Source organism: Emys orbicularis, chromosome 5 (assembly GCF_028017835.1).
Source record: "Emys orbicularis isolate rEmyOrb1 chromosome 5, rEmyOrb1.hap1, whole genome shotgun sequence".
Taxonomy (NCBI): Eukaryota; Metazoa; Chordata; order Testudines; family Emydidae; genus Emys; species Emys orbicularis.
Window position 1 is genome coordinate 25,121,434 of NC_088687.1, and position 25,225 is coordinate 25,146,658.

At 48.2% G+C, this 25,225-nt stretch overlaps 1 protein-coding gene across 1 annotated transcript in view; it reads right to left on the bottom strand.

The window, feature by feature from the left end:
- The window catches only part of HERC3 (HECT and RLD domain containing E3 ubiquitin protein ligase 3), a 169,499-nt gene that overhangs the window by 114,800 nt on the left and 29,474 nt on the right, over window positions 1-25,225 (bottom strand). Inside the window, exon 3 of the mRNA XM_065404824.1 lies at window positions 3,880-4,039. Within this exon, the coding sequence (XP_065260896.1) occupies window positions 3,880-4,039 (160 nt within the window). The remainder of the gene's footprint in view (window positions 1-3,879; window positions 4,040-25,225) is intronic.

Below are 25,225 nucleotides of genomic sequence, written 5' to 3' on the forward strand. Positions count from 1 at the left end.
ATACAAAGTTCTAAAATATAGCATCAGAAAAAAAAGTATCTGCTAATTTACGCCCCATTTTTCCTCCTGAGAAACCAGAGTGCAAGGTCCATTTCGTCTGTGATAGCGTAGTATAATGCATCGGATTGTGCAGCAGAACTTAACAAAAGCTCATCTCTGGACCAAAAGGGACGAATGACTTGCAAGGCTCCTTCGCTTTTAGTTTTTATTTTGTTTAAAATTTCCCAGGAATTGATTGGTGTATATTACCACACACACACACACACACACACACACACAAAACGTGAAAAATCAGTGCAAAAAATTAACTTCTGTTTTCAGGGTCAAAATCGGGGTTACTAGGGAAGGATGAGAGGACAGAAAAAAAGGCAATAGAGAAAGTAGGAATATTTCTCACCCAGAAGGCGAGATGGTGGCTCGGTAACCTGGGCGGCCCATGTTACTGAGTCGCCCTCTCTCCTACTTAGGGTTACCATATTTAAAAAATAAAAAAGAGGACACTCCACGGGCCCTGGCCCCGCCCCTTTCCCACCACCGGCCCCGCCCCAACTCCGCCCTTTCCCCGCCCCTTCCCCAAAGTCCCCGCCCTAACTCCCCCTCCTCCCTCCCAGCCACGCGAAAAGGGCTGCCCGAGCGCTACCGGCTTTACGGTTTGCCGGGCAGCCTCCAGACCCTGCGCCCCCGGCCGGCGCTTCCCCAGCGCAGCGGAGCCCGGGAGGGGAAGCGCCCAGCCGGGGGCGCAGGGTCTGGAGGCTGCCCGGCAAATCGTGAAGCCGGTAGCGCTCAGGCTTCGGGCAGCCCCTATGCCTCCGGACCCTGCGCCCCCGGCCGGGCACTTCTCCTCCCCGGCTCCAGCTGCTCTGCTCCTCCCCGGACTCAGACTTCGGCTCTGTTTAAGAGCCAAGCTGCCCGAGCCAGCGCTACCGGCTTCGGGCAGCCCCCTTGCCTCCGGACCCCAGCCGCCGGCCGGGCACTTCTCCTCCCCGGCTCCAGCTGCTCTGCTCCGGCAGCGCAGGGTCCGGAGGCAAGGGGGCTGCCCGAAGCCGGTAGCGCTGGCTCGGGCAGCTTGGCTCTTAAACAGAGCTGAAGTCTGAGTCCAGGGAGGAGCACAGCAGCTGGAGCCGGGGAGGAGAAGTGCCCGGCCGGCGGCTGGGGTCCGGAGGCAAGGGGGCTGCCCGAAGCCGGTAGCGCTGGCTTGGGCAGCTTGGCTCTTAAACAGAGCTGAAGTCTGAGTCCGGGGAGGAGCAGAGCAGCTGGAGCCGGGGAGGAGAAGTGCCCGGCCGGTGGCTGGGGTCCGGAGGCAAGGGGGCTGCCCGAAGCCGGTAGCGCTGGCTTGGGCAGCTTGGCTCTTAAACAGAGCCGAAGTCTGAGTCAGGGGAGGAGCAGAGCAGCCGCGGGAGAGGAAGTGCCCGGCCGGTATTTTTCCCGGACATGTTCGGCTTTTTGGCAATTCCCCCCGGACGGGGGTTTGATTGCCGAAAAGCCGGACATGTCCGGGAAAAACCGGACGTATGGTAACCCTACTCCTACTGGAGAAAGCAACTGGGTCCAGGGAGTTCCGGCCCTTCTTTTATGAGTACTTGAGCACACATGTGCATGCGTATCTTCCACTACATTGCCTCACTTTGACAGTCTTGCATTTACACTTAGACTAAACCATAATTAACATAAATAATGTAATGGATTGGATTTTCTTAACTTAATCCATATTTTCATGTACTTGAGTGGTTCAAAATACATTGGGGGGGAGGGGAGAAGGGAAGAAATCAGTGAAAACCAAATAGCTTTTGTAAAACCTGAGATTTTTTCCAGTAAAAACCAAAACCAAAGGGCCTTGATGACCTGATAAGCAGAATATGGATGGGGAGAAAAGTCCTGCCTTTATTACTCTTAAAACAAGGAGAGCCCACTGAAGTTAATGAAAAGACTCACACAGACCCAGGAAGAAGAACTAACCAAACTTGACCAGCTAAACGGGACTAAATCGGGCGGACCAGATGATCTTCATCCTAGAATATTGAAGGAACTGGCACGAGAAATTGCAAGCCCCTTAACGATAATTTTTAATGAATCTGTAAACTCGGGGGTGGTACCGTTGGACTGGAAAATAGCTAATGTGGTTCCTATTTTCAAGAAGGGGGAAAAAAGTGACCCGGGTAACTACAGGCTTGTTAGTTTAACATCTGTAGTATGCAAAGTCTTGGAAAAAATGTTGAAGGAGAAAGTAGTTAAGGACCTTGAGGCGAATGGCAATTGGGACAAATTACAACATGGATTTACGAAAGGCAGATCGTGCCAAACCAACCTGATCTCCTTCTTTGAGAAAGTAACAGACCTTCTAGATAAAGGAAATGCGGTGGATCTAATATACCTCGATTTTAGTAAAGCGTTTGATACTGTGCCGCATGAGGAATTATTGGTTAAATTGGAAAAAATGGGGATCGATATGAAAATCCAGAGGTGGATAAAGAACTGGTTAAAGGGGAGACTGCAGCGGGTAGTACTGAAAGGTGAACTGTCAGGTTGGAGGGAGGTCACCAGTGGGGTTCCTCAAGGTTCGGTTTTGGGTCCGATTTTATTTAATCTATTTATTACTGACCTCGGAACCGAATGTAGGAGTGGGCTGATAAAGTTTGCGGATGACACAAAGTTGGGAGGTATTGCCAATACGGAGAAGGATCGGGATATTCTGCAGGGAGACTTGGATGACCTTGTAAATTGGAGTAATAGTAATAGGATGAGATTTAATAGTGAGAAGTGTAAGGTGATGCATTTAGGGATGACTAACAAGAATTTTAGTTATAAGCTGGGGACGCATAGGTTGGAAGTGACGGAGGAGGAGAAGGACCTCGGAGTCCTGGTTGATCGCAGGATGACTATGAGTCGGCAATGTGACGTGGCTGTGAAAAAAGCTAATGCGATCTTGGGATGCGTTAGGCGAGGTATTTCTAGTAGGGACAAGGAGGTGCTGCTTCCGTTATACAAGGCGCTGGTGAGACCTCATTTGGAGTACTGTGTGCAGTTCTGGTCTCCTATGTTTAAAAAGGACGAACTCAAACTGGAACGGGTACAGAGAAGGGCCACTAGGATGATCCGAGGAATGGAAAACCTTTCCTATGAAAGGAGACTCGAGGAGCTCGGTTTGTTTAGCCTAACCAAAAGGAGGCTGAGGGGGGATATGATTGCTCTCTTTAAATATATCAGAGGGATAAATACCCGGGAAGGGAGAGGAATTATTTCAGCTCAGTACTAATGTGGACACGAGAACGAATGGATATAAACTGGCCGTGGGGAAGTTTAGGCTTGAAATTAGACGAAGGTTTCTAACCGTCAGAGGGGTGAAATTTTGGAACAGCCTTCCGAGGGAAACGGTGGGGGCGAAAGACCTCCCTGGCTTCAAGATTCGGCTAGATAAGTTCATGGAGGGAATGGTTTGATGGGATAACGTGATTTTAGTCAATTAGGCAATAACGTCCCATCGCTGGTAAAATGAGGGTCCGGCTGGAGATTCTTGCCTGTATGCTCGGGGTTCTACTGATCGCCATATTTGGGGTCGGGAAGGAATTTTCCTCCAGGGTAGATTGGCAGAGGCCCTGGAGGTTTTTCACCTTCCTCCGCAGCATAGGGCAGGGGTCGCAAGCTGGAGGATTCTCTGCGACTTGAAGTCTTTAAATCACGATCTGGAGACTTCAACAGCTGAGTTAAGGGAAAGTGGGTGGGTCAGCTTTTGTGGCCTGCATCATGCGGGAGGTCAGACTAGATGACCACAATGGTCCCTTCTGACCTTAAAGTCTATGAGTCTATGAGTCTATGAACTAGAAGATCTAACTTTATACATTGCATGCGAAAACTTTAGCATTTGGTTCCTGTAAACGTTACCTTGGTACTGCCACAGAATCTTCTGTAGTAGTGACTCCCAGCTGTCCATCACTACCTGCGCCCCAGGCAAAGAGCTGGCCCTGGTCACTGAGTGCCACACTGTGAGACTCTCCGCAGGCAACATGGACTATGTGCTGATCTGCCAATGCTCCAATTTGCTCTGAGGAAGACAGGAAACCCCCTAAGCAATAGGGCATCTCTCATATGTATGCATGGACATTACAGCCCTGTACATACACTACATATACTTGGGTATAAAGAAGACATGTGTTTATACAGGACCTCGCACAATGGAATCCCGGGCTTGGTTGGGAAGTCCACTATGCACAACTAGAATACAAACGATGACACAAAAACTGAATTACCCCTCTGTTTATGGTGCTTACCTGCCCCCCATCACCCATGGTATCGGATCACCTCACAACCTTTAATGTATTTCTTCTGCACTGTTTCACAGGCATGCTGCATTTGTGACCAACACCCACACTGCAGCAGAGGGACACAGAGTTTCCGAAGAGCTCGTAACTAGCAGCTTCTACTGTGGCACGTATCACCCAATTTTCAGGGGAGCTCAGTACTCAACGTGCTGGGCTCTCTTGAAAGTCTGGCCGGGATTGTGGCTGCTGAGATTTTTGAAAGTCTAGCCTGATGTAGTGTGCGAGTAATGTGCATCAAAGCAAGTGTTATTAAGGTACAGGTGCAGGGCATGTTGCAGCTAAGTATTTAGGGAGCTAATAAAGCGAGTTAGTCATGAACTGGACTGTCCCTGTCTGAGACTGTCTCACTCAGCTCTCTTGTGAGGAATCAGTGAGTGACCTAGCAGGCCCTTCCAAAACTTCTCACTCCTTCCTTCCCTACTTCACCCATCTTCCTAATGCAAGCTCCACTGCTCACCTCTCTTCCCTACTCATCTCTTGGGACAGTACCCAGCTTACCAAAGCTGAGCTGCTAGAATATCACATAGTACCAAGACTGAACCAGGCATAAATCAATCAACCCAATTAAATTACTACAAATGATAACACTCTCTCATGTCTGCATTAAACAGTGAGTACATCAAGAGATTTTACAGAGGAGTAAAAGTCAGTCACCCTGCCATAAGAATATTGTCTGCAATTAATTTTCACTACTAAGTCACTCTATGTATCTGAAATAGCTTTCATGTTATTGTAGCATCAGCGATCACGGCACTTTCATTACAAGGGTGTTTTTTTTAAGTGCTTACTTAATTAAATGAAAATTCCTGTCTTGCAATAAGCTGGCACACATTTGGTAGCAAAACTTTCCCACCAAATCAAAATTATTTTTAATTAGACAAAAATTAAATACAGATGGAGGTTTCAGACTGGACCAAAAAAGCTTTGCTCTGTCACATGCAGGCAAAGGATTCATTTTCATAAGAAAACCAGGTTGCCTACAGCAGGAGAGGGAAGGGAGGTGAGATTAAATTCTATGAAAATAGTGATCGGTGCTAAGTAACTTAGTTTCTGTAATGGTAACTTTTTCTACCTAATTTAAGATTTTCACCGTCTCACATAACAGTAAAGGTGGACACACCTAGCTCAGGACCCAGTTGTCAAGAGCAGCCATGTAAGTTACACACACAAGTCCAAGGTTTGCCCAACTGCAGCACTCTGTGGCCTGTTTTGTGCTATTTGTGTATGTGATTTAGGTGGCCTGTTTTTATAGGCAGGCTCCAAGCAACCAGCTGCTGCCTGGGGGTACTATGGATGGTAAAAATAGGTCATTCATGAGCACAGCAGTAACACACTGAAAGACTGATTTTGGTTCTAGTTCTAGCAGTCTCTTCTAGCAGTCCACTTCCTAGCAGTGGCCAGACAATTAAAAGAGGATGTTAGAGCATCTTTAAGCTCAACAGGTAGCATTACTGCTTTAGGATCTGAAAGTCCCCAATTAAAATCCCCAGCTGGAAAGGAATCTTCACAAGAAAACAGAGTGAAGAAAGGTCCAATAAAAACATTCCTTCCATTCATGAGTAACTCGCTTTGTTACCTTCTTAACTATAAACTGCAGCCCACCTCTCATGTTACCTTAATTGGGCTTGCTATGATGCACTTACCCATCTGCTATTACAGGCTGTGCAAGGTCTATTCAATATATTCATCACAAACCCTCAGTCTCAGCCTTTCCCAAGTCTGTTCTCTGCACATAATGCTCTGCTCATAGCCAAGAGTGCCAAAGGCACAGCCCATATGCTCTGTATTAGCTACATCCTCTTCTGATTGGAACAGAAGTTTAAGCCACACACACAGAGCTACTTCGTGCAATGCACCATGCTAAAGAATCTACTGCTTCCCTGTTAAACAGTACAATGTGTTACAGGCAACGGCAAATACTTCCCTAACCCATCCTCCATCACCCCCTCACAGAGTGTAGAGGACAGACAGTTTAAATGTCTGATGCATGTTTACAGGTTCCCATAGGCAATGGCATTCGATACTTGGATGTCAGTAACAGGCATTACTGGACTGAAAATATGCAGAGGAGAAGGGTGTGGCTAGTGCTTTTTATTCCCACTACCTTGTTTTTACCATATTTGCTGGAGAATCAGAGGCCAAGCTGAGACAGTTTAATGCACACGGGAATTCACAAAGTAAAATGGTGTGAATCCTTAGAGAATGGGAAAGTGTTTAAATAGAGTTACCATATTCAAACATTTAAAAAAGAGGACACTCTACGGGGCCCCGGTCCCGCCCCCAGCCCTGCCCCAACTCCGCCCCTTCCCCACCCCTGGCCCTACCCCTTCCCCACCCCCATTCCAACCCCTTCCCCAAAGTCCCTGCCCCAACTCTGCCCCCTCCTCTGAGCACCCCGCATTCCCCCTCCTCCCTCCCGCTCTGATCTTAGTTGGGGGTTGCTAAGTGCTTCCCTGCTCCCCACTCGCCCTGCAGCCCCTGTGCCCCCCTGCCCCTGCAGCCTCTATGCCCCTGCCTGCCCTGCTCCTCCTTGCCCTGCAGCCTCTGCACACCCCCGCCTGCCCTGCCCCCTGCCCCTGCAGCCTCTGTGCCCCCTGCTCCCCACTCACCCTGCCCCCCCTGCCCCTGCAGCCCCCCGCCCCTGCAGCCTCTGTGCCCCCTGCTCCCCACTCGCCCTGCAGCCCCTGCACCCCCTGCCCCTGCAGCCTCTATGCCCCTGCTCCTCCTCACCCTGCAGCCTCTGCGCCCTGCAGCCCCCCACCCCTGCAGCCTCTGCACCCCCCGCCTGCCCTGCCCCTGCAGCCTCTATGCCCCTGCCTGCCCTGCTCCTCCTCGCCCTGCAGCCTCTGCGCCCCTCCGCCCCTGCAGCCCCCCGCCCCTGCAGCCTCTGTGCCCCCTGCTCCCCACTCGCCCTGCAGACCCTGCACCCCCCGCCCCTGCAGCCTCTATGCCCCTGCTCCTCCTCGCCCTGCAGCCTCTGCGCCCTGCAGCCCCCCGCCCCTGAAGCCTCTGTGCCCCCTGCTCCCCACTCGCCCTGCAGCCCCTGCCCCTGCAGCCTCTGCACCCCCCGCCTGCCCTGCCCCTGCAGCCTCTATGCCCCTGCCTGCCCTGCTCCTCCTCGCCCTGCAGCCTCTACACGCCCCCGCCTGCCCTGCTCCCCCCTCCCCCGCTCACCCAGCAGAGGGAGAGCTGTGGGCTCCACGTGGACTCAAACACTGCCGCGCTGCTCTGCGGGGGAGGGACTCTGGCTGCTAGAGGCCCCAGTGGCTGCGAGCGGCTTTCAATCAGGCACAGCCGTCCAATCAGCCGCGCCGCACTCTGCAGGAGGGGAAGGGGGAAATCCCGGACATTTCTACTTGATTAGAAATCCCCCCCGGACACCATTTAAAGCTGAAAAAGCCGGACATGTCCGGGGAAATCCGGACGGATGGTAACCCTAGTTTAAATATCAAACCAATTACGTTAAAGAGTCAACCTCATCTGGCAGCTCTGTAACTCCAAACTGGAAGTGTTTATAGAAAACACACCCAGTCACAACCCTTCATTTCAGAGAAGAGCCACGCCCCACTGCAGCATCTATGTTCGGAGCCAGCTGGCAATCCCTGAGGGAGTTTTGAAATGTAGCTCTTCGGTCCACAGGGCCACTTGAATCACTAGCTCCCGCTCACCCACCTTTTCCTAGGAGAAGGTAACAAAGTTTGATTTATTTTAGGGTCGTCCTCAGATTTTTTTGAATACAAATTGGACTTGGTGCAAGGTCTGTCCCAAGAGAGCTAGGGGTAAAGGTGGCTTGGCTTCCAGTGTACATTTAGAGCAGCCCCAAGTCTGCTCTGATTTATTCCTGGCAGTGGCAGCAACTGGAATGAACAGATGCTGCAGCCATGCTCTCTGCGCAGGTGGAATTCCCAGCTGATAACATCCCCCAGCTTTACAGTTCCTTTGCATCAGTGGAACAACACAGATGGGTTAGTATAATTAGGGTTACCATAGTCCGGCTTTTCCCGGACATGTCCGGCTTTTTGGTCCTCAAATCCCCGTCCGGGAGGAAATTCCAAAAAGCCGGACATGTCCGGAAAAATAAGGAGGAGTTGTGGGGCTTGGATCCGGGCTGGAGCCGCTGGGGCCGGAGCCGGAGCTGCTGGGGCCGGCGGTGTTTGGCCGCTGGCCAGCGCTGCTTGGCCAGGGCCGGGGCCGGGGCCAGGGCCGGCTGGAGCCGCTTGGCCGGAACCAGGGCCTGATATGAGCTGGGCCGGAGCCGTTGGGACCGGGGCTCGGGGTGCTCGGCCGCCAGCCGGCACTGCTCAGCCGGGGCCGGTGCCCCGGGGCCCGACCCGAGCTGGAGTCGCTAGGGCTGGGGCTGGGGCGGGCCAGAGCCACTCGGCCGGGGCCAGCGCGCTCGGCCGGAACCGGGGCCGGCGCCCCAGGGCCCGAGCCGGGCCGGAGACGCCGGGGCCAGAGCCTCTTGGCCGGGGCCGGCCACCGGAGGAAGCCGCTCGACTGGGGGGGCCGGACTGGGCCGCGCCTCCTCACGCCCCCCCCCCCCCCCGCCACTGCCCCAGCTTACCTGCTGCCTGCCTGTTTCAGGCTTCCCGCAAACATTTGATTCGCGGGAAGCAGGGGAGGGGGAGGAGCAGGGGGCAGAGCGTTCAGGGAAGGGGGCGGAGACTTTGGGGAAGGGGCAGAGTTGGGGCGGGACTGGGGGCAGGGAAGGGGCGGAGTTGGGGCGGGGCTGGGGCCCAGTGGAGTGTCATCTTTTTGTTTTATTAAAATATGGTAACCCTAGTATAATGGTGAAGAGGCCCACTGTCTTCAAGACAGTTTGACTTCACAGTAGTCTAGTAGTAGTACCCAGTTCTGGTCATTGGGACCCCTGCATTCTATTCTTGACTCTGCAGCGTTGGACAAAGGGGGCCTTCTCATCGGCTTCAATGGGAGCAGAGATAGGCCCATGCTGAATGGGAATGAAAATACCATCTTCAATCTCTGAGCTGTGGTTCCTTCCCCACCCGCCCCATCTATTAAACAGGGATAACATCTACTCCCCAAGGTCATGTGAAGCTTATTTGTAACACACTGCAAGATACTCGGAAGCAAGGGCTTATTAGAAGTACAAAATTTTAAGTTTCTCATGTTGACCTGGCTGACATAGTCGATTTAATTTTTTTTTTATATTTCATTTAACTATTTTAGTTAAAAACAATTTTAACAAAAAACAAACCTGATTTAAAAACACTTGAATGTTTAACTAAATTCAAAAATTCACATGCTTGTTTTGTTAAAATATTATATGTTTGCTGTTGAAGAAAAAAATCCAGAATACATAACGCTGTTGTTTTAGTTAAATAAAACAATTTAAATGTCTGTCTGGTGATGTTCTCCTAATACAGCATGGCAAGAAAATCCTCCAAATATTAATGATTAACCTGTTGAATTGGAGATAGTTCACCCCCCCAACAACTTCATAAATATCTGCTTCAATTACCTTTGGTAAATAAAATAACCAATCAATCATTCATTTTCTGATATAGCTGTAAAACTAATCTGAAAAGTTTTCAAAATAAATCACTTAAAAAATGTATAGTGTGTACCTTCTAAAAATGAAACCTACATCTATCTCTGAGTTGTGAAGAATATGTACTAGGTTATAACAACCATCAAGAATGCACTTTGATGTAGAAATCCATGATTAAATCGAGTCTTCCCGACTAGTGATTTAAATCATGATTTAAAATCAATTTGATTTAAATCAAATCCACCCTGATTGTCTGCATGCAAGATAAAACTACTGCACCATTAATCAGGCCTCCTTTTTCCAACACATTTCCTAGTCAGGTGGTGTTCCCTTTCCAGACACAAGAGGCACCCTTTGACATTTGCAAGACAGGTTTTCACCAGATGATTTATTATACATATAGTACATATAGCACCATAAGCAAGCCTAGTACTGCACAAGTTACCCCAAGATCATGCCATCTAAATGTAACAAATATTATGTACTGAGGCTGCACTGGCAAAATTCGGATCCAGAATGCTCCACTGATGGTGACAACTGGTGGAAGCTGCAGTATAGACAAGGTGCAGGCTTTTCCACCACAGTGGTGTGACCTCCCCGCTGAGACATCACACCTCCTCCAAGGCTTGACAGTAGCAGCTTTACACTGTATATTAGGGGAAACGACCAGCTTACTGCCTGAGGGCGATGAGTACTGCTCATGGTATATCTGACAGCCAGTGTTATACAGGGCGTGTATGGTCCCATACAACGCCCACACGCCACACCAAGAGAGTATTAAGGTTGCAACTCGAAGCGCTCAAAAGGCAGGAAATGCCAAAGTTGGCCAGTGCAACTCATTTTGCCTCCTTGCGCATAAGCATTATGACCATGTTTAATTACACGATCAGATGCCACTCACTCCCCAAGGGTCCTGCAGAAATAACAGCACATGACTGCACAGCAACATAGACACAATAAAAAATACACAATAAAAAAAAAGTTGTGTGTGGGGGTCAGGGACTCCAAGAAAACAAGGTTGGGAAGCAGAGGGTTATGCTGTCTCCATAACACACACTAACTTTTAAATCAAATCCCATTTTCAAAGTACCTGGTGGGACGAGTCCCCATACATGTCACCCTCCCCCCAGCACGTCTTTGGAGAATGCCACCTCCCCGCACCCATGCACATATGAACTCACTCTATTTTAAGGCTGACAGCAACCACACACATTGACTCAGCCAATTAGAAAAGTAACCTTTGCAGTGCAGAACACGGAAGTGGCTGTGCTGGTCTGAGTCACAGCAGCGTGGATGAAGTCAACCACAGTGATTCAGGATCTGTGGATTTTGTTCCAGAAAGAACTGGATAATTCAAACATAAAGATTTTTTTATAGCCAAGAAGAAAACCTAGTTCCCATCTCCCCGGTCATCAAGGCAGTAAGCAGCAGAATCCCTAGCTGACAACAGAAAAAACACTGCTCGGTTAGAACATAAGAACATAAGAAAGGCCGTACTGGGTCAGACCAAAGGTCCATCTAGCCCAGTATCTGTCTACCGACAGTGGCCAATGCCAGGTGCCCTAGAGGGAGTGAACCTAACAGGCAATGATCAAGTGATCTCTCTCCTGCCATCCATCTCCATCCTCTGACGAACAGAGGCTAGGGACACCATTCTTACCTATCCTGGCTAATAGCCATTTATGGACTTAGCCACCATGAATTTATCCAGTCCCCTTTTAAACATTGTTATAGTCCTAGCCTTCACAACCTCCTCAGGTAAGGAGTTCCACAAGTTGACTGTGCGCTGCGTGAAGAAGAACTTCCTTTTATTTGTTTTAAACCTGCTGCCTATTAATTTCTTTTGGTGACCCCTAGTTCTTGTATTATGGGAATAAGTAAATAACTTTTCCTTATCCACTTTCTCAACATCACTCATGATTTTATATACCTCTATCATGTCCCCCCTTAGTCTTCTCTTTTCCAAACTGAAGAGTCCTAGCCTCTTTAATCTTTCCTCATATGGGACCCTCTCTAAACCCTTAATCATTTTAGTTGCTCTTTTCTGAACCTTTTCTAGTGCTAGAATATCTTTTTTGAGGTGAGGAGACCACATCTGTACACAGTATTCGAGATGTGGGCGAACCATGGATTTATATAAGGGCAATAATATGTTCTCAGTCTTATTCTCTATCCCCTTTTTAATGATTCCTAACATCCTGTTTGCTTTTTTGACCGCCTCTGCACACTGCGTGGACATCTTTAGAGAACTATCCACGATGACGCCAAGATCTTTTTCCTGACTCGTTGTAGCTAAATTAGCCCCCATCATGTTGTATGTATAGTTGGGGTTATTTTTTCCAATGTGCATTACTTTACATTTATCCACATTAAATTTCATTTGCCATTTTGTTGCCCAATCACTTAGTTTTGTGAGATCTTTTTGAAGTTCTTACAATCTGCTTTGGTCTTAACTATCTTGAGTAGTTTAGTATCATCTGCAAACTTTGCCACCTCACTGTTTACCCCTTTCTCCAGATCATTTATGAATAAATTGAATAGGATAGGTCCTAGGACTGACCCTTGGGGAACACCACTAGTTACCCCTCTCCATTCTGAGAATTTACCATTAATTCCTACCCTTTGTTCCCTGTCCTTTAACCAGTTCTCAATCCATGAAAGGACCTTCCCTTTTATCCCATGACAGCTTAATTTACGTAAGAGCCTTTGGTGAGGGACCTTGTCAAAGGCTTTCTGGAAATCTAAGTACACTATGTCCACCGGATCCCCCTTAAGGTTAAGCGACTAGGGTTGCCAGGTGTCCAGTTTTTGACTAAAAGTCCGGTTGGCGGCGCAGCGGGGCTAAGGAAGAGAGGCTCCCTGCCTGCCCTGCCTCCTCATGGCTCCTGAAGCAGCCGGGATGTCTGGTTCTTAGGTGCAGGGGCAGTCAGGGCGGCTCCGCGCTGCCCCCGCCCTGAGCGGCGGCTCCGCAGCTCCCATTGACCAGGAACTGCAGATCCCCCTGGCCCCTCCACCTAGGAGCTGGACATGCTGGCCACTTCTGGGAGCCGCCTGAGGTAAGCGCTGCCCAGCTGGAGCCCGCACCCTGAACCCCTCCTACACCCTAACTCCCTGCCCCAGCCCTGAGCCCCCTCCAGCACCCAAACTCCCTCCCAGAGCCCACACCCCTCACCTCCTCCCACACCACAAGCCTCTGCCTCAGCCCAGAGTCCCCTCCTGCACCCAAATCCCTCCCGGCGCCTGCACCCCAAGCCCCTGTCCCAGCCCTGAGCCCCCTCCTCCACCCCAAACCCCTCATCCCTGCCCCCACCCCAGAGCCCGCACCCCCAGCCAGAGCCCTCCTACCCTCCCACCCTTCAACCCCCTGACCCAGCCTGGTGAAAGTGAGTAAGGGTGGGGGAGAGTGACCGATGGAGAGAGTGAACGAGGAGAGAGTGGGGGTTGGGCCTCTGAGAAGGGGCATGGCCTCAGGGAAGGGCGGGACAGGGTGTGGAGCAAGAATGTTTGGTTTTGTGCGATTAGGAAGTTGGCAACCCTATAAGTGATTAGGGTCATGAAGGAGCGTAACAGGCTTTGCCTGAAACACTCTACTCTGGTTGCTTCTGGGAAAGGTTTGGTTGACTCACTGAGGCAGGTGGCTCATTACACTGCTCTACAGCCAAAATGCTTCTGAAATAAATGTAGTCAAACTTTACTAATTCTGGGTCACTGAGAACGAAAATGATGCTTAAAATTGTTGATTGGCTCTAGTTTTCAAGATATGCGATTGGGTCAGTATATACGACCCTTGACTTGGGAATGGCGGAGGATAAGTGAGTTATAAAGGGAAGGGATCTCAATTTAAACCAGAAATGACTAAAATACATCTTTGACTGGATCGATGAATAAATCTATGACTGGGTTTGGACAGTACTTGCTTTTTAGGCTAAACAATGAATGATGCAATCTGAAGCTGGTATTGCGTCATACATGATATGAATTGCATCATGTTATTCCTAGAAGTCCTGGATGATGCAATCATAACGAAGCTTACATCACTCTGCTGAACAAATTGCCCTATATCAGCTCTAGAAATCATACAGTGTCGTGCTCTCTTATTTGTCAGTGTTTGATTTTGCAAAGGGACACATTTCTGTTTAGCCAAAGTGAGCAGAGATGCCTCGTACTTGTGTGAACAGTGCAGATAACTTCTGCTATGTTTGTGGTGAAGTGACTTTTGCATCACAAAAGCGCAGTATAACCACTATGGTTAAGAAAGCCTATCACCTTTATTTTGGCTGCAAAATTGGAGATCAGGACAAGAGGTGGGCCCCACACAGATGCTGCAACACTTGTGCAACAAATCTTCGCCAGTGGTTGAACAGGAAAAGGAAATCTATGCCTTTTGCAGTGCCAATGATTTGGAGAGAGCCAACAGATCATCCCAGCAATTGTTACTTCTGCATGGTGCCTCCAGTTGGAAAAGGTGTGTCAAAGAAGAAAAAGTGGACTGTGCATTATCCAAACATTCCATCAGCTATACACCCAGTACCCCACGGAGAAGGACTGCCGGTTCCTGATGCACCAGAATCATTCTCACTTGAGTCAGACGAGGAAGAGGAAGAGGATGAAACTTCTGGTTCTGAACCATCAGTGTCACAGAACCCACATTTTCTCCCATCCTCCTCCTCTGAACCACACCTCATAACACAAGGTGAACTGAATGACCTTGTCAGGGATTTGGAACTACCCAAGAGTAAGGCAGAGCTGTTGGGCTCCAGACTACAGCAGTGGAATCTCCTGGCAGGTGATGTTAGGGTTTCCATGTTTCGTGACCATCAAAAGGATCTTGTCCCATTCTTCTTCATGGAAGGTGATCTTGTAGCCTGCAACAACATCGATGGTGTGATGGCAGCCCTCAACATCGTTCACGATCCAGATGAGTGGAGACTGTTCATTGATTCATCGAAGACGAGTCTTAAAGCTGTTTTACTGCATAATGGCAATGTTTTGCCATCAATTCCAGTTGGTCATGCAGTCCATATGAAGGAAACCTATGACAACATGAAACCACTTTTGAGGTGCATAAACTAGGACCAACATCAGTGGCAGCTTTGTGGCGATTTGAAGGTTGTTGCTCTCTTGCTTGGTCTGCAGACTGGATACACAAAGTACTGCTGTTTTCTCTGCGAAAGGGATAGTCGTGCAAGAGATTCCCACTACATCAAGAAAGATTGGCCACTCCGACAGTCATTGGAGCCTGGGAGGAAAAGTGTTCAGCATCCACCACTTGTTGAATCAAGGAAGATTTTGTTACCACCCTTACACATCAAGCTGGGTCTGATGAAGAACTTTGTCAAGGCCATTGACAAAACACAAGCAGCTTTCAAGTACCTCCGTGGAAAATTTCCAAGGTTAAGTGAAGCTATTATAAAGGAAGGTGTCTTTGTTGGTCCTCAGATTCTTGAACTTCTTCGAGATGATGCATTTGACCATGCACTGCGTGGCAAGGAAAAGACGGCATGGAAAGCCTTCCAGTTAGTGGCAATAAATTTTCTCGGAAACAACAAGGCAGACAACTACAGGTTGTTGGTGGAAAACCTCCTCAAGGCATACAAAAGCCTTGGTTGCAACATGTCACTAAAGATACATTTTTTGCACTCTCCTCTAGATTTTTTTCCACCGAACTGCGGAGCAGTGAGCGACGAGCACGGCGAGCGATTTCACCAGGACATTGCAACAATGGAGAAACGCTATCAGGGCAAATGGAGCCCATCAATGCTTGCAGACTATTGCTGGACAGTGACAAGAGATGCTCCATTTAATGAATACAAGAGACAAGCCAAGAAGCGCCGAGTAGACACTGAATAGGACTAAACTATGTACATGTAAGGGGACTGTTGCCCCCTTACTAACATTCAGTGGGGGTGTTTTGGTTGGCTAGCTCCCAGCACTAAAAGGGGAAGGGTCGATGGCAAATCAGGAGCCTGAGACTGACAGTCCCCAGGAACAATGGGGAGAGGCCAATGCTCCAGATCAGCCTGATTGACAGGGCGGGCAGGCTAATCGGAGAATCAGGAGGCGAGGGGGGTCCCGTCCTCTGTGTGAACTGGAATGGCTTGAGTCAGACAGAGTGGGGTCGAGCTAAGGAGAGAGCAGGGGCCCGAGCTAAGTTGCTGGGAGCAGAGCTGCAGCCCCAAAAGCCAGAGCACAGCCCAGAGAGAGCAGACCTGCCCTGGGAGGAGAGCTGCAGCAACCAGAGCCAGAGGGGCCAGACAAGCAGCCAGGAAGCAGGTCAGAGCTGGGAGCAGAGTCACAGAAGCAGCCTGCAGAGCAGACCTGCCCTGGGGGCAGAGCTGTAGCAACCAGAGCCAGAGAGGCCAGAGAAGCAGCCCAGGGGGCTGAAGGCAGAGCAGCAGCAGCAGCCGTGCTGAGGCAGAGTGGAGCTGGGGCTGGAGCAGGGGCTGGAGCAGTCCAGAGCCGGGTGCGGTGAGCAGCTGGGGAGAGTGAGGGGACCCTGGGCAGTGGGCCCAGCACAGGGAGACGCCTCAGCCAAGAGGCCTTGCAGGCCAGACTTGGAGGGGGATCATAACCCCGACCGGACAGGGGCGACGCTGGGAAGAAGGGTCCTGCCACCTAGAGCCTGAGAGCGTGTGGCCACCGCCAGAGCAAGTGTCCAACCCGCAGCGTCTCTGCAGCACAGCCAGGGCCTGAGAAGGAGGCCTGGGACCTACAAGGAACAGACTGTGAACTGCCCTGACGTTCCAGAGACACTGCTTGTGATGATCCCTGCCACAGAGCAGGGTGATGGGTTTTCCTTTAACCTTTCCCATTTTTCCTTATTCTTTTTTAAAAAGTAATTGTTAATTAAACAACTTGTATTTGCTTTAAATTGTATGAAATGATCAGTGGGTCAGGGAGGTGCCCAGTGCAGAGAGAGTACCCCGGAGTGGGAACACCCTAGCCCCTGTCCTAAGTGACCACAGCAGGGTTGGGGGTCAAGCCCCCCAGGAATCCTGGGCCCAGCCTTGTCGGGGTTTACGAGGACTCTGCCAGACAGGAGAGTGGAAGGGGAGTCCTCAAGGGCAGGGAGGCCTCTGGGTAAAGGAAGTGGGAGCGAGGACTCAGATCCTTTCGCTAGCCCACTTCACCGGGGTAGTGCAGAAGCCAGGAAAGTTCCCCACAATAGCGGGACCATTCCCCCGCTTACATACAGAATAGTTTTTTGCCTTTTGTTTCATAATAAATTTTATTTATATAACCCTTTTGCTGATTTTTAAAGTGTTACATAAACAGGACAGGTGAAATATTATCATGTAAAGCAACCATAAACACATGAAAAGACCTAGGTTTACAATTTATGATTAAAACTCTACTATCTACACAATATACATAGACATAAAATGTAAAAACTTAAATATCTTAGAAACAGTAGCCAATCAGTTGTTTTAATTGTCATATTTGAATTCAGCACATCAAAATACATAATAAATAGCACATTTTATCTCTGAAGCAGACGACTTCTCAAAAATTGTAGACCAGTGTTACCTGTGGATGCAAGGGAGATGGGGACTGGCTCTGGGGGGGAAGCGAGGGTCATTTAGGATATGGGCTGAGCAGCTTGAGAGAGGAATCCTGGGAGCAGCCAAGTCTGGGGAAGTTTGAGCCTATTTATTTATGTTCCCTGATTGTTGTTTTGTTTGTTAATAAAGCCAAAACTCAAATGGGGTAGTTACTAAAAACAACACTGGTGAGTCAGGCAATTCAGAATTAAATTTAAAACTAAATGTTTTCAAAATAAGGCACGTTGTAGTTCAAAGCACCAGGCAGCTCAGTGTTTACTCAGTGAAGGTACTAACAGCAACCTTAACTTTGCCCTTTAGCTCTCTCTGTTCTCTGCTTAAGGGAGATCAAAGAAAGAAAGATCACATGAAAGAAACGTAGCAATTCCCTATTCTATTGCACAATGAGTTATAATAATATGGTATTGTGTTGCAAGATGATTTAGTAACACCACTTAGTTCTTATAAGGTCTGATCCAATGACCACTGAAGTCAATGGGTTCTTTCCACAGGTGTTGGATGAAAAGAGCTATGTGGCCTGGACCAATCATTCACCGGCATTTCATCACAGCACTTTACAAAAGGTGGACAAGTGTCAACAGCAGATCACAAATGTCCAGAGAATGAGGGCTTGGTGTATTAAATATGAACTTTCAGCTGGCATCCCACCACCAACCTTCTCATCAGGGGCTTCCGACAGATGCTTCTGCACCTTCTCATAATGGCCCCATTTCTGCAGTACACAGAAGCCTGTGCTTTAAGCCTCATTGAAGTCAACTGAGTTTAAAATATGCTTAGACACCCTGCTGAATTGGCGCCTGTAAGACTGGAGCAGGTAACACAACAGTTCAATTGATTGTAATCGAAAGGGCTCAAAGGGAAAATTCTACCAAGAACTCTCTCTCCTCATCACACTCTGATCACCTCTCCGTGGTTTGTCAGCATCACCCACATCATCTGATCAGTTGCGGTCTCTACCATTGTGTTATCTACAAGTATAATTGGTAGCTGCTCAGTTTGTTATTTCTAACATCCGTAAATCAACATTCTCGCTAACAGTGCTGTAAATACCAACACAACTTTAGGACACTCCCTGCGTTTACAAACTAATAACGATTTCCTTGGCTGATTAAATGCCAATGGACTTATTAGCCTAAAAAGGGGAGAGGAGGTTAAGTTTAATTTTATTGCAAGCATGTTTTAGTCCATCCTAATCAGTTTTTCTTCACTTTCCCCATTCCTTTATCTTCTCTCCCAACCCCATCCTAGAAGACAACAAGGCTCTTGTTATCCCCCCAAATAACTGAAACATGGCATTTGTTCTTCTGAACAGCACTACGAGTGAAGGCCTTTAGATTGCATGCTCTTTGGAACGGATCTCCCAATACGATTGTACAGTGCTTGGAACAACAGGGCCACCTATCTTGAATGGGGTCCAGTGGGGTCACTGGACACTACCATAACACAATCAACTCATTTCGGGAGCACACTGCGTGTTATACTAACCTTCTGTTTCTGCCCAAATAGCTAAAAGACTGGTAGTTGAACAGACCATTTCATCTCCCCTCCCACAACAATCCCCAATATCAGTCATTAGCCTGCCATTCAATAACATCATTTGGACCTGATGAGGAGACTGACATTGCTGATCCCAGCATTGGCCATGCCTGATCGAAACAGGCATACAAATTCCGGAAGCCTCGATGGAATTTCTAGAAGGCAAGGTAGGGTCTGTTCCAATCTGAACTGGAGTCTCTTGTGGGCAAAGACTCGGAATCGGCTATTGAGAACAGTATCAGTGCTGACTACCAAGCTTTCGGCGATAAAGTTCTAGCCGCTACAAAGAAAGACAAAGCTTGGGATTTCATCAACAATTCCTTCCTGGTCGGTCATCTGATGCAACCAGACTATATCAGGAATTTAAATCTGCCAAGAATGAAGAAGAGGTTTTCAACAAAAGTAGAGACAAGAGCAACGGAAAAAAACTGTCTTCACACATTGCGATCACAAAACCTGGCAAACTAGTCAGAGACTGAGTGGATATTCCAGTCTGGGCAAGAAGGGACACCCAGTCATAGCAAACTCCGCTGCAGCTCAGCTGGTGGCCAATGGAAGAGCTCCTTATCAAGACAAAAGTTTTCAGCCATGCAGTTCAAATGATGGTTGCGGAGAGGTAGCAGCTCTACGTGTGAATACAAACCTGATGACTCCTTTCACTGGTCAAGATCAAGATCACACATCAACTGCAGACTACCAAGGCTCCTGGTGACATCCACAAGTTTATCCAATCATCAAAAGCAGGCTGCTTCGATTTCTGAATTGTTGTACTCAGGATCCCAAAAGTCTGGTGCAGAGCAAAGGTCATAGCTGTTCCCAAGCCAGGGAAATCTTGGATAAACCCGAAGAGCTACTGACAAATTTCTCTGCTGTGTGTTACCTATTAACTGATAGATACACTAATCCTGATGTGGAATAATACGGTAGTCGATCTCAAGGCTTGTCTACACTACCCGCCGGATCGGCGGGCAGCGATCGATCCAGCAGGGTCGATTTATAGTGCTCTCCTGTCGACTCCAGTACTCCACCAGAATGAGAAGCGCAAGCGGAGTCGACAGGAGAGCATCAGCTGTCGACTTACCACAGTGAAGACACCGCAGTAAATAGATCTAAGTACGTCGACTTCAGCTACGCTATTCACATAGCTGAAGTTGCGTATCTTAGATCGACCCCGCACGGTCGTGTAGACAAGCCCTCAGCTGCCTTGCATTCAGGCTGGATTCAGCGGGGACAACGCATGCAAGATCAGGTACGTTGTCTGACTCAAGACACAGAAAATGCGTTTGAGTCAGGAAAGAAAGGTGGTGTAGTCTTTACCTGATGGTAGCCCATGAAACTGTGTGGCACATTGGGCTGACTGCCAAGCTCCTGTAAGTTATTCTTTCTTGGCCGATGGTGCGGCTCATTTGAGAAATTACTAGTAACTGAAGATTCATTCTGCAAGTTGGGAAAAAAATCAGTCACCTTAAAAAGTCTCTGTAATGGCCTTCCACAAAGGCCAGTTTTGGCTCCCTTTTTGTTCAATATATACTCATGCAACCTTCCTGAAATGCAGGCCCGGAAGTATGCGTGTGCTGATGACATTTGTATTGCTGACACTGGAAATGATTTCCATAGCACTGAAGGGAATCTCAGCCAAAACATGGTATTTTGACCACTTATTTCCAACAATGAAGACTAATCCTTTGTGAAAACAAGGCGGTACCAACTGCTTTCCATCTAAACAATCGTCTTGCCAATCAACCCATCTATATTGGTGTACAAGGATGGTTATTGCCATTCCAACCAGTTGTCACATACTTGGGAGTAAAACTAACTGTAGCCTGACATACCAGCCCCACCTGGAACACCTGAAAATGAAGGTCTCTTCTCATACTGCCTTGATATGAAAACTGTCAGGAATTTCCTGCAAAGCAGACCCTTTGGGCCTTCGTACCTCTGCTTTGGCCCTGCTGTTTGCTCCAAATGAATACTGCTCTGCGGTTTGGGGGTAAAGAGTCACCGCACACTGCTTAATCAACACAGAGTTGAAGTCAGCCACTAGTATTATTAATGGATGCTTGAATTATTCACCAACCTCCAGCCTGTATGTGCTAGCACACGTAGCTCCGCCAGACCTTCAACAAAGATGCCATTCCTGTTAAGTCTGCCTGGAGAACTGCGACAGCTGAAACCGACCTTTTACAGCTCCGGATGACCGACAGCCCATTTTTCAGACAGTAAACGACACATAGCATCAACTCAAAAGTCCACTCATATTCAAAGGAGGAATCCCATCCCTGCAGACCGGGGTGTGACGCTATGGCTGATCTCTCAACATCCTTTCCTATGGCAGCTCACACACTCTTGGACAACAGGGTTACTGGCCCTTTCCCGTGCATGGATGATCAGCACTGGCCAGGGAGCTGAAAGCTACGCTCTTATTGAGTAGCAGCATCAGTGGGAAAAAGAGAGTAACACACTAAGTAAATTCAGGAGTCCATCTCTGCACCAACCTCCTTCTCCACTTGATCACAGATTAACAAACTACTCTCTAGCTCAACCAGAGTTGCTGCAATTATATACCAGATTGGCCTTTCTTCCTCTCCACATTGTGATTGTGGGGCAGCATCACAGACAATAACTCATCTGATAGACGAGTGCCCAACTTGGCATTTGGAGGGCAGTTTACAACACCTACCCTCCCTTGATACAGAGACTATCCTCTGGTCGTTGAGCTCGGATGTCTGCATCTGAGAAGAAGAAAACTCTCTGTATTCTCAGCCGCCTCAAACACCAAGTGAGCTCAAACTTTACACCAGAGTATAATCCCCTGGAACTTGCGAGGCTTCCTCTTCCCTATATCCATCCAATGGCCACGCTTTACAATTCCCAAATTCGAGGCCCACCTTTTAATGCTTCTGGAGAGGAAAGGTGACAGAGAAAGAGAACAGGAAGTTTCATTGGAACGGACACTTCATGCAACAAACTCTTCCGGCAGCCAGATTTGGTCTTTTAGGAGGCAGGTACATTCATGGCAGAAGCCTAATTCACCACTAGTACGGCTCAGTTAGCTGCATCAACAGTGTAAGGTGCAGTGCAGCAAGGGCTTTGGTATTTTTACTAGTGTCATCTGAACTGCAATCGAAGGGAAAGGGAAACAGATACAAATAAAATGTTGCATCATGAAGTAACAATTTTTGACATGGGGAGAAGAGAGAGAAATGGAAATTAAAAAAAAAAAAAGGTAAGGCAGCGGCAACTGTCCTGGGGCATGTTGTGATCACCATAGGAGCTACAGACTCCAGCAAATCAAGGCTGGCGACTGCCAGGCAATGGGGCCTCAACTTCTGCTGTCTTCTTTCATCCAAGGCATTCTAATGATGCTTATCTGCCTATATGTCATGTGTCCCACTTCACACTGAACATGGCCAAGTCAGCAGCTATAGATGCAGCTGACTGTCATGAAGGTGAAGTTTCCTCGTGGCCACACATGGCTGCCTGGTCTTCAGATATGCCCGGCCCTTGGGAATGTTATGAGCATTCTCAATGCCTCATTGACAGCGCAGAGACAGGTTGGTTCTCTCGCAGCTGACAACCAGCCAGAGATGTTCTTAAAATGGCCACATGCACATACAAGGCTCCTGAGGACAGGCCATCGGTTGGCAGAAGAAAGGCCTGTTGGGATAAACACTCTCCCTTCCCACGTGGGTAAGGCTAAGATTTTGTTATGCATATTTTTAGTAAAAGTCATGGACAGGTCACGGGCAATAAAAAAAAATTCACAGAAGCCCGTGACCTATTGGTGACTTTTACTAAAACGATTCATGACAAAATGGGGAGCTGCAGGGGGCCTTCTGCCACGGCTCGGAGCTCAGGGGGCCCCCACCATATCTAGCGGCAGGAGTACACCGCAGTTCTCAGCCGCCACAGGCGGTGGGGGGACCCTGCAGCACCCAGGCACCGTGAGCTGAAGTCATGGAGGTCTCTGGAAATCACAGATTCCATGACTTCCATAACCTCCATGACAAAATTGTAGCCTTACACATGGGCCCTGTGGCATCAGTGGCAGCTCACCACCAGTGATGGGAGCAGAAATCCCCAGCTCTCTTCCAGGGTCAGAGAAGAAGAGCCCAGCCCCCAGCAAATGTTTTATTTTTTAGTTATAACTAAATAACTAAGAGGTGGCCAGGAACGGGGGAGCGAGGACAGGTTCCTCTCTCTCCCTCCCACAGCAGTTGCACACGGGGTTAAGACAGCCCCTATAAATTGTAGTGACTTCTGATGCCAGCTGGGGAGGGCAAAAGAGAAAGGAACCAATATGAAGCAAGCAGCACTACTCAGGAGGCAGAAAGCATCTCCACCATCCACCACTCCATGATGGGAAAATCAGATCACCTGCCTTGCTTGCCCACTAGTTTTCCCCTGAACAGGCAAGCTCAGTGATCAGCTGCCTTAGCACAGATGCTAGGGTTTACCTGCCTTGAGGGCTGGATGGACATGTAGATTAAAGGGATCAGACATTAACACTAACATCATCTACAGCTTAAAAAAAAAATCACAAGAGCCTCTGTCCATGTACTTCAGTCATTGCCCAGGAGGGTGTACTATGGTGATTATTGAACACCTTCCCCACAGTATTTGGTATTTATCATTGTGGGCGCCTAGGTACCCAAGCTGAAGGACCATTAGTCTGCTGTAGTATGACAACAAAGAGAACAATGTTCCATGGCAGGGGAGTGGGTCTTAGCTCCGGCACAGGTTAGACAAACCGTCAAGGATGGTCTAGGTTTCCTTGGTTCTGCCTCAGCATAGGGGGCTCTACTTGACTTCTCGAGGTCCCCTCCAGCCCTGCATTTCTATGATCATTTCTCTTAAAGCTGGTTCCCTCCCCCCAGTGCAATCCAGATCACTTTCACAAATACTGCTCAAGAATATCCTACTCCTAAGAGGGCAGGGGGATTTAAAGCCGCATTTCAGACAGTTACTGATGTTTTAAAATGACTTAAGTAACCCTCAACCCTGAGATAGACTGATGTCATTTACAGACACTCCGAGTAATATGAGACAGTTCCCTGGCATGGAGTGGCATTTACTCTGACCCTGGTTCATGAATCGCTTGGTTAGCTTTAGGGAGATAATTTCACGAGAAAGAGCACTCCAACCAAATTGTTGCTTTAGCAATGATACGTAAGAGAAGGAAGTGGTCGTCTGAGGAAGTGTAGGATGTGCAATGAGGCAGTGATTTCACAGCTCCCAGACAGATACAGTATGAAAGCAGCTTTCTGTCTCTGGAACCATCTAGTTAAAAAAAAAAGGGGGGGGGGAGGGGATTCTTGCTGTAGTTCTTGTGAATATATTCAGGCTGTTTGGAGAAAACATAAAAATGCTGGACATTCTCATTGCCATGGGGCTAAAGTACAAATGAGTCATAAAAATATCCCAGCTAGAACATAGGCATTAATGCGGAGTTCAGGAAAACTCCAGTCTTCTCTTATAAACATAGTAAAAACATTGTGAAGTTCAAGGCTAAGCAATTCAGTAATTTAACAGTGGTTGTTCAGTAGAAAAGCAGTGGCAAAGCATAAAGAAATATGCTCCCCAGCATCAGTGCAGGAGTAAGGCCAGGAAGCGGTAATGATATTACACTAAAGAAACAAAAAGAATAATTTAGTTTTCTTTGTTTGCACAACATTCAAAGGGCATTCTAAGAAGAGTAGAGATGAGTATTTGTAAGCTTCCCTCCCTTGGACAGGTGGTTTAAAGGGTAAGCCAAGAGATAAGACAGAGCAGCCTTTCACAGCTGCACTGCGCGTTACCAAAAAGGAGGGAATGCCAGATGGTCTCAGATGCTGCTGGGAACCTTGAATTGGTCTGAGCTTTTTTTGGTTTCCAAAAAGAGACCTTATTTAGAAGGGAGCGGCTGGAGTAAGCCAACTGATTATCTTGACGAGAAAAAGTGCTTTCTTCGTGGTTTGAGTGGAACTGAGGAGCTGTAGAATGCAGGTTTACATCCGAGGTTACAGTTGTTGGAGTAATTACCAGGCCTCTGGGACATTTCATGTCTTGCCAGAAAAGAAACAGCAACAAGCAAGTTTCAGGTGGATTACAATTTTCCCCTAACTTGCTAGAATCCCCTATTGCTCCCTTAGCTAAGAGTTAAAACTCGCAGCACTATTTTCTTTATTGTCTCACTGGAAAAACAAAATGAACATTAATCGGAGTTTATACACTTTGAGGGGGGGGGGGAAACTAGGGTAAAGGGGACAAATGATGCCAAAGTTAAACAATCAATAATGGGAATGTTTACTTTCATCTTT